This window comes from Neomonachus schauinslandi, chromosome 6 (assembly GCF_002201575.2).
Source record: "Neomonachus schauinslandi chromosome 6, ASM220157v2, whole genome shotgun sequence".
Lineage (NCBI taxonomy): Eukaryota > Metazoa > Chordata > Mammalia > Carnivora > Phocidae > Neomonachus > Neomonachus schauinslandi.
This window is the reverse complement of record NC_058408.1, coordinates 9,147,613-9,161,032: the sequence shown is the minus strand read 5'-3', so window position 1 is coordinate 9,161,032 and position 13,420 is coordinate 9,147,613. Positions and strand designations below refer to the sequence as shown.

At 37.9% G+C, this 13,420-nt stretch overlaps 1 protein-coding gene across 2 annotated transcripts in view; it reads left to right on the top strand.

The window, feature by feature from the left end:
* Nucleotides 1-13,420, top strand: part of TMCO1 (transmembrane and coiled-coil domains 1) — a 54,399-nt gene that overhangs the window by 30,866 nt on the left and 10,113 nt on the right. For both annotated transcript variants that reach the window (XM_021698413.1, XM_021698414.1), the window contains exon 6: nucleotides 3,866-4,010. In XM_021698413.1, the coding sequence (XP_021554088.1) occupies nucleotides 3,866-4,010 (145 nt within the window). The remainder of the gene's footprint in view (nucleotides 1-3,865; nucleotides 4,011-13,420) is intronic.

Here is a 13,420-nt window from a genome sequence, read left to right as displayed (position 1 = left end):
ACTCGTCTTTATTAGGCTAGACACCACTTCACTTAGCTATTCCTATGACAAGCTTCAAGTCTCCTGGAAAAATTAATTCATTAAAAGTAAGAGTCCTTCGAAGTTTTTTTTTTCCCTCATATCTGTGGCTGGCTTAAGGTCTCATGCATAGGGGTGCCTGAGTGGCTCAGACTCTGGGACCATGACCCGAGCCGAAGGCAGACACTTAACGACTGAGCCACCCAGGCGCCCCATATATTTTTCATTTTTTGAGGAACCTCTATTCTGTTCCATAATGGTTGCACCAGTTTACATTCCCACCAGCAGTGCATATGGGTTCCCTTTTCTCTACATCCTTGCCAGCATTTGTTATCTCTTGTCTTTTTGATGATAGCTATTCTTACAGAAGTGAATTGATATCTCATTGTGGTTCTGATTTATATTTCCCCGATGATTAGTGATATGTTCTCTTCTAGGAATGTTACAGTTTTAGGTCTTATGTTTATGTCCTTAATTCATTTTGAGTTAATTTTTATGAGTGTTGTAAGATAGAGATCCAATATCATTCTTTTGCATGTGGCTGTCTAGTTTTCCCAGAACGATTTATTGAAAAGACTGTCCTTTCCCCATTGAGTATTCTTGGCTTCCTTGTCAAATGTTAGTTGACCTTATATGAGTGGATTGATTTCTGGGCTCTCACTTCTGTTCCATTGGTCTGTGCATCTGTTTTTATGCTAATACCATACTGTTTTGATTATTACAGCTTTGTAATATAGTTAGAAATCAGGAAGTGTGTTACCTCCAGCTTTGTTCTTTCTCAAGGTTGTTTTTTCTACTCAGGGTCTTTTGTGGTTCCATATGAATTTTAGGATTGTATTTTCTATTTCTGTGAAAATTGCCATTGGAATTTTGATAGAGATTATATTAAATCTATAAATGGCTTTGGGTAAAATAGACATTTTAACAATATTAACTCTTCGTATTTATGAACACAGATATCTTTCCATTTATTTGTGTCTTTTTCAACTTATTTCCTCACTGTCTTAGAGGTTTCATTGTACAGATCTTTCTCCTCCTTGGTTAAATTTATTCCTGGGTATTTTATTGTTTTTGATGCTATTGTAAATGGATAATTTTCTTTATTTCTTTTTCAGATAGCTCGTTGTTAGTGTATAGAAATGCATAGAATGATTTTTGTATGTTGATTTTGTATCCTGAAACTTGACTGAATTTGTTCATTGGTTCTAAAAGGTTGTTGTTTTTTGTTTTGTTTTTTGGTTAGAATTTCAAGTTGAAAATAACAGAGAATAAAAGATTATATCAGATGAATATACTGGGTTTGTATGTTAGCAATACGAGGGAGTAGCTTACAGTCTGACTGTACAGTAGGATAGTCAGAGTGGCATGCCTAGAGCCGCATATTGTGTTGAGCATATAACCAGAAAATACGGGGCAGCTGCACTTAATACTTCTTGTGAGAGAATGGGAATATCTTCTCCTGAAAAAATTACTACTTTTGCTTTTGTGAAGTAGTAGAAGAGAATGAAAGTGATTACTTTGAGCAGATCTTTAAATATTTTTGTCATATATAAGTAAAGTCAATTTATGCTTGAGCCTTTCCCTGTGTAAATATATACTAGGAAGGCAGTTGGAAGTAGTAAGTGGACAGTCAGACATATAGAAGATGTCAAGAGAAGATTCATTCTCTTCTATATTCTTTGTAGCACAGTTGTCTAATAAGCTCTTTAGAACCACAGTAGTTGATCTGGATATTTAGGGATTTTTTTTTTTCCCAAAGACAAAGATGGTATTGCTACTTTTCTTTTCCCTCTCCCTCTGTAGAAACATTCTAAATACCAAGTAGGTTTTTTTTTCTTTTTTAAAAAAAAAATATATATGTTTAAATTTTTATCTAAGTTGGTTCCATACCCAAGGTGGGGTTCAGACTTCACAACTCTGAGATCAGGTCACACGCTCCACTGACTGAGCCAGCCAGGCGCCCAAGTATTTTTCTAAGAGGGAATTTTCTAGCTGTTTTAACTGGAATTAAAGACTTTATTTGGGGGATGCCTGGGTGGCTCAGTTGTTAAGCGTCTGCCTTCAGCTCAGGTCATGATGATCCCAGAGTCCTGGGATCGAGCCCCACATCAGGCTCCCTGCTCCGCGGGAAGCCTGCTTCTCCCTCTCCCACTCCCCCTGCTTGTGTTCCCTCTCTCGCTGTCTCTCTCTCTGTCAAATAAATAAATAAAATCTTTAAAAAAAGACTTTATTTGGATAATTTAGCTGAGGTAGTCATACATTTCTCTAATATTATGAAGTATCACTCTCCTTAATCACATTTTTATAATTTTCATTATTGACTGATTATATTACTTATTCGTAGAAAAGTGTAAAAGAAGCTAATATCCCCAGGACCTCAACATAAATGCTGATAAGCATTTTCTTGCAGCTTTTTTCTGTGTTTCTCTTTTTTTTTTAAAGATTTTTTTTTTTTTATTTGAGAGAGAGGGAGAGAGAGCATGAGAGGAGAGAGGGTCAGAGAGAGAAGCAGACTCCCCGCTGAGCAGGGAGCCCAATGTGGGACTCCATCCAGGGACTCCGGGATCATGACCTGAGCCGAAGGCAGTCGCTTAACCAACTGAGCCACCCAGGCGCCCTCTGTGTTTCTCTTTTAGAAATATCTCTCTTTTCTATTTTAGAAAAAGTAAAAAGAATACTTTCCAACACTAATAGTATGTTAAAAGTTATCTGAGAATATTGTGTATGAATTTTAAGACTCTGCTTTTTTCGTTCACCACTATATACTCCATGAATTTCTATTCAGAAATGTTTAGCTTGTTTAAGAGGTGTATTGGGAGCCTCTGGGTCTTGGAACAGAGGGTTCTTAAAATCTTACTGGTGCCATGGTTCCGAGCAGTGATTCTCTGTGATTCTCGGGCGCCTGGGTGGCTCAGTCATTAAGTGTCTGCCTTCGGCTCAGGTAATGGTCCAGGGGTCCTGGGATTGAGCCCCCACATCGGGCTCCCTGCTCAGCGGGAAGCCTGCTTCTCCCTCTCCCACTCCCCCTGCTTGTGTTCCGTCTCTCACTGTCTCTCTCTCTCTCTGTGTGTCAAAAAATAAATAAAATCTTAAAAAAAAAAAAAGGAATAGTGATTCTCAAAGTATGGTCTGGGGGTTCCTAGAGCTCTTTGAGACTCTTGGGAAGTCCTTGAGATGAACATTACTGCCGGAATAATTCTAAGATGTTATTTTTCTTTTTTATTCTTACTCTCTTTTTAGTGTACAGTGGAATTTTCCAGAGGCTTCAGGGCTCTATGATGTGTATTATTGCAACAGCCTGAATACTGAAGCAGCTATGAGAATCCAGCAGTATTCTATTAAACAAAACATGAAAGACATTTGCCAAAAGAAAAGAAAAAGCCTTTCTTTTCACTTTGTTTTGGAAAAGATGGTTATTTTTCATAAAAATATTTGTGTTAACATATGAATTTATTGCCACCTTTTGAATGATTTAGTAAATATTTTTTAACATTCCTCAGTTTTAATTTATAGAGAAGTTAAATAGTGATAGCTATAACCTTGAAACAATGTAGGGAATCTCAATTTTTCAGTGTTCAAGGCTTCTGATACTGAAAAAATTAAGAATCACTAGTTTAGAAAAAGATTGATGGAAAAATCTAGGCCCTTCCTTACATCCTTGTTCTTTAGGTCTCTTTTTAGAATATCATTCTTTGTGCTTGCTTCGGCAGCACATATACTAGATATCATTCTTTGTTTTTTAGAGATCAAGGGACTTAGAGGTCTATTTCTGTCTCAGATTCTTCCCTGGAACTAAGAAGCTTGTCAGTCTTCCAAAAATAACAATTCTTTGTTTTTTCCTTTTTAGATTTGATGGTAGAGTGGTGGCAAAGCTCCCTTTCACCCCCCTTTCCTATATCCAAGGACTGTCTCATCGAAACCTGCTAGGGGATGACACCACAGACTGTTCCTTCATTTTTCTGTATATTCTCTGTACCATGTCAATTCGACAGGTGAGTGACCATATCCAGTATTAAATACATACATTCTTCCTTGCTCTCACACCCTAAATTAGCCTTTACTACTTTAATACTAGAAATGTTTTAGAATCCCAGTGGATCCTCTAAAGCTGTTTTGTTTATTTATTTGTTTGTTTGTTTAAAAGATTATATTCATTTATTTGACACAGAGAGAGAGAGAGAGCACAGAGGGAGAGGGGGAAGCACTCTCCCCGCTGAGCAGAGAGCCTTACGCGGGGCTGATCCCAGGAACCTGGGATCACAACCTAAGCTGAAGGCAGACACTTAACCAACCTAACCTCTAAAGCTGTTTTAAATGTGTATAGGTCTAGATTACTGATCCATTGGGGTGAGAAGTAGCCATAAAACCAAACATGGCTTCCATATCCCATTTTTAGAGCTCTTAGGTTCCTTCTTCATTACAACCATCTAAAGATACAAAGGTGAAGAACGGGTTTGGTCTTCTCGGTATCATTTCTTTTTTTCTTTTTCTTTCTTTCTTTTTTTTTTTAAGATTTTATTTATTTATTTGAGAGAGAAAGAGGGGGGAGGGAGAGCACAGAGGAGAATTAGAGGGAGAAGCAGCTCCCCCCTGAGCAGAGAGCCCAACATGGGGCTCTATCCCAGGACCCTGAGATCATGACCTGAGCCGAAGGCAGATGCTTTACCAACTGAGCCACCCAGGTGCCCCAGTATCATTTCTTCTCTATTATACTCCAGTGCCTTTTGGCACTTCAGGAACACAAATAAATGTAATAATTTGATGATTTTAGGTTATTCACAGTTGAGATACTCAAGTCTGTGTTACAGAATTTACATTTGGCCACCATGATTATCACACATTCATAATGAAAAGCAGTGAGAGCCAAGACAGAAGTATAGATGGTTGAAAGAGCCCAGAGAGAAACCTAACATTTGATTCGTGGGGGAAAATTCAGGCAGAAAGGTTTAGAGAGTGAAGTAGTTTTTGAAATAGGACTTTAAAAAGTGAGAGGGGTTAATTAAAGTCTCTGGCTTAAGAACTTTTTATATTTCAGCTTTGAACACACTGCCATTCAGCAGGCATTGCCATGGGGAAGTTGGCACATGAGACTTGTATTTCTTCTTCTGAATACTGTCAACGGCAGCAGATTTTTTGGTTGGCCTGGCATGTGAGAATAAGTAGGAAATGGAATTATAGTTTGAAACTTGCAAAGATCTTCATGATCTTACTGCTTAATGTTTTCCCCACCTCATCTCTCATCCAACACTCCAGTCATTCTGACTTGCCTGACAGTTTCCATGTCCCACTCACCCAGATTGACTTTTTGTGAATGCTCTTCCTTCTGTCTGGCTGCCTCCCACCTCCTCCTTTTGTAGATTAAGTGCAGCCAGGTCTCAAGACTTCCTGGCATCATTTTCTGACACTTAACTGCTTTCTGAAGGATAGATGTGAGAGAGGAGCCTGACAAGGTGGAGAAATACCAGAAGACTATCTGAATTGTCTAGCATAAAATCATTATGTTCTGAACTATTGCCATGATGAGAGGGATGAAAAAGACGGGGCAAAGTTGAGACATACATGGAGGTAAAGCAGGAGAAAGGAGAAAGTAACTCAAGTCCCACGTGTGGCTTTGGGGACCAAATGGAGACTAGTGTCAGTAAGAGGGGAGGAATAGAGGAATGAAGAGTAGCTTGGTTAGAAGATGAGCCATTGGAGATGTTTATAGAGCAGCTAAGTGGGTATGTCCACCAGAAGTTGTGTTCTTGTGTAGCTGAGGTGTATACTACATCTTTCGAAAATGTCTCTGTAGTGAAGCATTTTATTTAGTCTATCTAAACATGAAAACCAAGACATTAACAACATAGATCTCTTTTGTTGGTTTAGCAGCGATCCGTTGATTTCCAGAATATTGCTCTTAAATTTGATTATTTAAATCTGAAATTTTTAATTGTAGCTTATGTCCAAATATTAATAAAACACAATGATGTATACATTCTGCTTTAAGCAACTAAGAACAATTCTACTTTAAATTACATTCAGATATTACGACTTTATGTGTGATGGCTCACAGTAGTCATTTTAGATGCGCCATTTGCATTGCTACCTAGAAATCACTGTTTCAGACAGTGATTAGAGTTTTTAAAGTGTAGAGTTTTTAAAATGAAAGAAATGTTAAGAATGATCATTGAGAAAGTTCAGCTCAAGCTGGTCTTTAAACTCCTTTCTGTTATTTCAGAGAGTCTGGTGAGGTGTTTGTTTAGCAGTTAATTTTATCAGGAATGCAATGCTCATTTACCATGGCGGTCAGCAAATTTTTTGTTAAGGTCTGGATCATAAATATTTTTGTATTTCCTTTTCAGACCAGACCATACACTCTGTTGTAACTACTCAAGTCTGCCGTTATAGTATGAAAACAGTCCTAGACAGTATGTAAATGAATGAGTGTGGCTGTGTTCCAGCAAAACTTTATTTACAAAACTGGGCAAGGGGCCAGTCATAGTCTGCTAATCCCTGAAGGTTCAGGCAGAGACTGTTGTAACTACTCAGCTCTGCCATTATAGTATGAAAGTAGCCATAGACAATGTGTAAATGAGTATGACTGTATTCCAGTAAACCTTTATTTATAAAAACAGGCAGTGGACCAGCATGATATGCTAACCCCTGAGAACCATAGTGTATAATATGTGCTATAAAGTTAAAATAGGAACAGTAGATCCTAGACTGGCATAGCTTAATAAAATAATTGCTTACTGAGTACAGAGAAAGGGAGGAAAGGGGCAGCAACCCCCCCCCTCCACACACACGCATATAGTCAATGTGTTTTGAGCCAGGAAGAATGCATACTCATAATTTTTTTTAAAGATTTTATTTATTTATTTGACAGAGAGAGAGACAGCGAGAGAGGGAACACAAGCAGGGGGAGTGGGAGAGGAAGAAGCAGGCTTCCTGCTGAGCAGGGAGCCTGATGCAGGGCTCGATCCCAGGACCCTGGGATCATGACCTGAGCTGAAGGCAGACGCTTAACGACTTAGCCACCTAGGCACCCCCATACGCACAATTTTTATTTCTACTTGTCCCATTCCATGCACTGATATTAATAAGAGAAAAGTATAGAAGAGCAATAGTATTGCATAGCTAATATAACAGTGTTGTATTTGAAAGATTTCTTTCTTTTGCTATATAGTTTTCTTCCCCAAGATCAATGGTGAGTTCTAACTTGTTGCTGCATCCTGAGTGGTGCTCGTCTTGGGTGGTTAATTTTATTACTCCAATTTTAAACAAGGTATTCTAATATATTTAAAGTCTTAGAAAAATTACTGAAGCGATCTACTTTTATAATTTTTTATTTTACTAGCTGCATATGGTTTCTGTACCTGTTCCTCACTAATTGTTGTTAGCATATGTACTGGAGGATTATGAACTTCTATCCAGTCTGACATACCTTAGCATTTGAAGTGTTACTATGAAAAATATGCTTCTGTCTTTGAATTAAAATGCTTGTTTTATTTCCATGTTTTGTTTTGTTGTTTATTTACTTTTTAGGATTTTAGGATACATGGTAATTGTGAAGATGCCTGTGAAGTGAGCAGCATAAAATAGGAGGCTTTCAGAAATTCAAATTATAGACGTACTATGATTTCCCCAGTGAGGCCATTCTTAGGCAAAGAAGTAGGCCACTTGGTTTCAGATACACACTGTGGCATAAAGTAGTTTTAAGAGAACATAATGAATTGGGGTTTTTTGTTTACTTGTTTGGGGATATAAAGTGGAGTGAGTGATGGGGAAACTAATATAGAATGATTCAAGTTTCCATAATGATTGGTCATATTCTTTTTTTTTTTTTTTTTAGATTTTTATTTATTTATTTGAGAGAGAATGAGAGACAGAGAGCATGAGAGGGAGGAGGGTCAGAGGGAGAAGCAGACTCCCTGCCGAGCAGGGAGCCCGATGCGGGACTCGATCCCGGGACTCCAGGATCATGACCTGAGCCGAAGGCAGTCGCTTAACCAACTGAGCCACCCAGGTGCCCCGGTCATATTCTTCATTGTAGGAGCTTTATCTGTTTTTGTCTACTTGTTATTTTTATCTATATTTTCTCCTTTCCTCTCCAACTCTTCATTGTTTATATATACCTTAAAGTATCTATGTACCTGTCTGTAGTACATAGGATGCACCTGAGACGTGTATGTTAAACGAAGAGTAGGTGCTACACCAAAATAGGAATTTATAAACTTGGCAAACTGGGGTTATACCATTTTTTAGTCCCAAGAGCAAGGTATGAAAATGCATGTTTCTGCCATCCTCACCCACAGAAATTGCTTTTGAGTTTTTACCCATCTGATAGATAAGAATTGCTACCTCGTTGTAGCTTTAATTTGCATTTTGGATTGAGCATCCCTGTTTGTCTAAGAGCTGTTCATATAGTCTTTTCTTTCTTTGGTGGCAAGAGACTTTGTATGCCTTTTGCCTATTTCTCTATTGGGTTGTTGGTCTTTTTCTGAATTTTTAGCTCCTATGTAGGAGATTAGCCCTCTCTGGGTGCTGTAAGTCGCACATAATTTTTCCAGTTTGTCATTTGTGTTTCAGTTTTACTTACAGTGGTATTTGCCACACAAAATTTTGTTTGCTGGATTTTTTTTTTTCCCTTTTTTGATCAAATTTGTCTTTTATAGCTTTTGGATTTTGAATTATGGTTAGAAAGTTCTTCTGCACTCCAAAGTTACAAGGAAATTCATCCTTGTTTTCTATTAGTACTTTTTTGGTTTCATTCTTTGCATTTAAATGATGAGCCAATCCATTTGGAGTTCATACTGGTGTACCTTATTCTTTTTTTGCTCTCTTCTACTTTGCCAACTGTTATGTGATTTTTAGGAAGGAAAACATAAAAACATGGATTCATGTTGAGATCACAGTTTGCCTACTTCTTTTTTTTTTTTTCCAAAAACTAAGAAGCTAGAAGGTCAAAAGAATACAGTGAGGTGAATGATTGGTCTTGAATCTGGTATGCATGTGAATATGACAAATCCCTGCCAACAGCCTAGTAGTATTTTGTCTGGAGTGCCTATCTAAATTCACCTTTGAAATGTGAAGGCCTGTTCAGTCCCGGTGACAAGTGTTTGAGTGGAGGCACTCCTCCTTTCTTCACACCTTCTTTAGATAAGAGGTCTTTTGAAATGTGCTGGTGTCGTAGGGTGGGCTAGGCAGTGTGATCTGAACCATTAGAGTAAAAAATGTGGAGGAGTAGGCCAAACTATAAATGTCATGCCTCGAGAGTCTCAGGGGGTTAAACTTAACCAGTGTGACTGCCTGCGGTAGCCGTATTCCTGCAGAATCCTCCAGCTAACCTCTCGTATGTCCAGATGCTACTTTCTGGTTTCCTATATTCAGTAATTCCAGTGCTGTTAATCTTTCTCGGTTATTGTGTTAAAATAGACATAAAACTTGCTATTTAACCATTTTCAACTGGACAGTTCTATGGCATTAAGTAATTTACATTGTTGTACAACCATCACCACCATCCATCTTAAAACTTTTTCATCTGGGGCACCTGGGTGGCTCAGTCGTTAAGCGTCTGCCTTCGGCTCAGGTCATGATCCCAGGGTCCTGGGATCGAGCCACTCCCCCTGCTTGTGTTCCTGCTCTCGCTATCTCTCTCTCTCTGTCAAATAAATAAATAAAATATTTTTTAAAAAATGTTTTCATCATCCTACATTGAAAATCCTACACTGACCCTCCATTACCCCTACCCCTCAGTCCCTGGCAACCATCATTCTACTTTCTGTCTCTGCAAATTTGACCACTCATATTTGTGGATTTGATTCCATGTAAGTAGAATCATATAATATTTATCCTTTTGTGACTAGCATGTTTTCAAGGTTCATCCATGTTGTACCATGTGTCAGAATTTCCTTCCTTTTCTAAGGCCAAATAATATCTCATTGTGTGTATAGACCCCATCTTGTTTATCCATTCATCTGTCAGTGGACACTGGGTTGCTTCCACCTTTTGCCTGTTGTGAGTAATGCTGCTGTGAGCATGGAATATCAATGTCTGTTTGAGTTCCTGCTTTCACTTCTTTGGGGTATATACCCAGGAGTAGAATTGTTGGGTCATGCTGCAATTTTATGTTTAATTTTTTGAGGATTCCCCAGCTGGTTTCACAGCTACTGCATCATTTTACCCAGGACTGTTCATCTTAAGCCTTCAGTTCACCACCAACCTGAGACCATGTATTAAAGGATAATTTTTCATGTTTTCGTTTCAGTGAATAAAACTATAATTTCATTAGCTCAGGGTTAATTTTTATGCTAAACATGTAAAAACCATGTATATTTTATGCAGGTTACCTCTAGCTTTGGGGGTGGCCTTGCTTGTTTTAACAGAGAAGTCTTCTGATAGTAAATTAGAGTATAGCATCTAGGAGAATGAGAAACATTTCTGTTATTAGTGCCTTGAAACTGTCAGTAGTTTAATTGCTAAAGTGATTAGATACTTTGACCACTGGGTTTCCTGAATTTATGTTTTTAAAGTCTTTTATTTGTGAAAGATTGTGACTGTATTTACATATATCAGTAACATCTCTATAGTGTTAACCAGAATCCACTTCCTTTACTAAATGTGAGTGATGGTGTTATTAAACCAACTAGTTCTATTCCCTTCATGACAATAATGCTCCCCTTATTATGATGGGGGTATAATATTTGGATGAATTAAGGGCATCTCTCTGCTTCAGTCATCTTCCCCCATCCTTAAGAGATCATTATCACATTAGTAATAATTCCTTGACAGAGTGTTCATTTATTTACTCAACAAAATTGAGCATAGACAGGTATCAGGCTCCGGGCTAGGTGCTTATTATACAGTTTTAAACAAAACTGACACATAATTATGGTCCTTGACTTCATGGAACCTTTGTTTCTTTTGAAATTAAAAGGTTAATTTTTCTCCCGATAGCTTCACTTAAAAAATCATTATCAATTATGAGGGTATAGAAATACATTTAGGGGCGCCTGGGTGGCTTAGTCATTAAGCATCTGCCTTGGGTTCAGGTCATGATCCCGGGGTCCTGGGATGGAGCCCCACATCGGGCTCCCTGCTTGGCGGGAAGCCTGCTTCTCCCTCTCCCACTCCCCCTGCTTGTGTTCCCTCTCTCGCTGTGTCTCTCTCTGTCAAATAAGTAAATGAAATCTTTAAAAAAAAAAAAAAACATTTTAAATTTTTTTTTTAAAATTTTTTATTTACTTATTTGAGAGAGTGAGTGAGAGAGAGACAGAGAGAAGGAGTAGGGAGAGGGGCAGAGGACGAGGGAGAAGCAGACTCCCCACTGAGAAGGGAGCCAGACGTGGGGCTCGATCCTGGGACTCCAGGATCATGACCCGAGCTGAAGGCAGACACTTAACCGACTGAACCACCTAGGCACCCCTAAAATTATTTCTATTATATTAGTCATTCAGAGTAGAAGCAGATGAAACCAAGGTTGAACTTTGAACCTAAACTAACACAATTTTATGATGTATTACTAGTTCACATAAGTATTTGTGAATCTGGTTTTCATCTTGTACATATTTTTTCCCATGCTAGGATGTTATTAATTAAATGATTGACCATTGCCTTAAGAGGTTTCAAGGGAAAGCAAAAATAATGCTATACTGATCATATAATCGATTTTAAGATACATTCCTATTTGAGAAACTTTTTTTTTAAAAGATTTTATTTATTTATTTGACAGAGACAGCGAGAGGGAACACAAGCAGGGGGAGTGGGAGAGGGAGAAGCAGGCTTCCTGCTGAGCAGAGAGCCCAATGTGGGGCTCTATCCCAGGACCCTGGGATCAAGACCTGAGCCAAAGGCAGAAGCTTAATGATTGAGCCACCCAGATGCCCCCCTACTTCAGAAACTTTAAAGTGATGGGGAGAGAGGAGGAATGCATTGGAAGGTTGAGGAGGTACAGTGTTTGGGGTAAAACACCAGTGTTTGAATCTTGTTGCTACTTTATTGGCTAAGTATCCTTGGGAATGTCAACCTCTTGGAGTCTCTCTCAGTCTCAGTTTTCACAAAGGTGAAAGGGGGTTGGTGGACAACCTCACCATGTTATGATAATCAGAAGACAGTGACACAGAATGTTAGCAGTTCTTAGCGTCACATTTTTTTAAAAGATCAATTAGTGCCCCCTCCTCTGGGGTATCAAAAACTAATGATGTACTGTATGGTGACTAACATAATAAAATAAAATAAAAAATAAATAAAATTAATATTTGTTCCCCAGCCCAAGATAGGATAAAGTTGCTTTTTATAGATTGAAACAGGGTGATACATCATTAACTGAAAATAAATCTAATTACCTTTTCTCATTTTATCTTTCTCCTTTTTTAAAATTCCTTAGTGCTTAGTGAACAAATGATTAAGCTGCCTTGACCTTCACACCACCAACTATTTCTTTTGTATGAATTTGCAGCAGCGGAAATGGTAGGTTTGCCAGCTTCCAGCAGGGGTGTTAAGTTAGTCCAGGGTAGTGACGGAATTCAAGAATAGAAGGAAATTTCCTTAATTCCCAAAATTAAAGTACTTGCTTTTTTTTATTTTCTTCTTCTTATGAGTCAGTAATAGATTGTGTAAATGGTGATCTCCTCTATAAAAAGTGCTCTAAATCTCAGTAAAAACCCAAGTAAACTTACCTGGTAAACAGCTAAGGGGAAAACTGGCTTACTCTTATGAATTTATAGAACTGTAAAACCTATGAATGGAATGCTCTTTCTTTGAAAGCAAAAAGGATTAGTGGTTCTGAGGAAGAATGGAAGAGTTTTATTTTTTTTTTCTTTTTTCACCCATATCTTAACATATAACTTTATGTATGTATGACTGTATCTGAAAAAGTATCCGTGAGAATTTGTCATTGTCTCTTTGAACAGGTATATGTGCTCAGAAGAGTGATAAAAATAAATTTTTATTTTTTTTCACTCTTGGCTTGCTTAGGGCAAAGAATTTTGATGTGCCCTGTGTATGTATAAAAGCAGGTTCTAATTATGTCATGTCAGTATATTTAAAGCCATCAAAATGAGAAGATCAAATGCCTGCCATCTCCTGTTCCTCATCATTAACATATGTCACTTTATTTAAGACTTAGAGCTTAGTTCATTAATGTATAGCTCATCTACAAGCAGAGTGTTTTCATTTTTAGTACTTAAGTTCAAATCAGTTAGAGAATGCAGGTGGTTCAGAAAATGATAGCTTAACTAGCAAGTGAGAAGAACAGATTATTCGGCATTACCTTAACCTGATCTCTTTGTGAGTTGTTTCAGTGCATGAGTTCAAGGCTTTATTTAGAATATTGCCTGTCATTGCTGAAGAGTGATTCAAGTCTTTATACAATGCCAGGAATTCTTCTTTGATGCTGAGAGTACAGGGTAAAAAGCAATGGTTT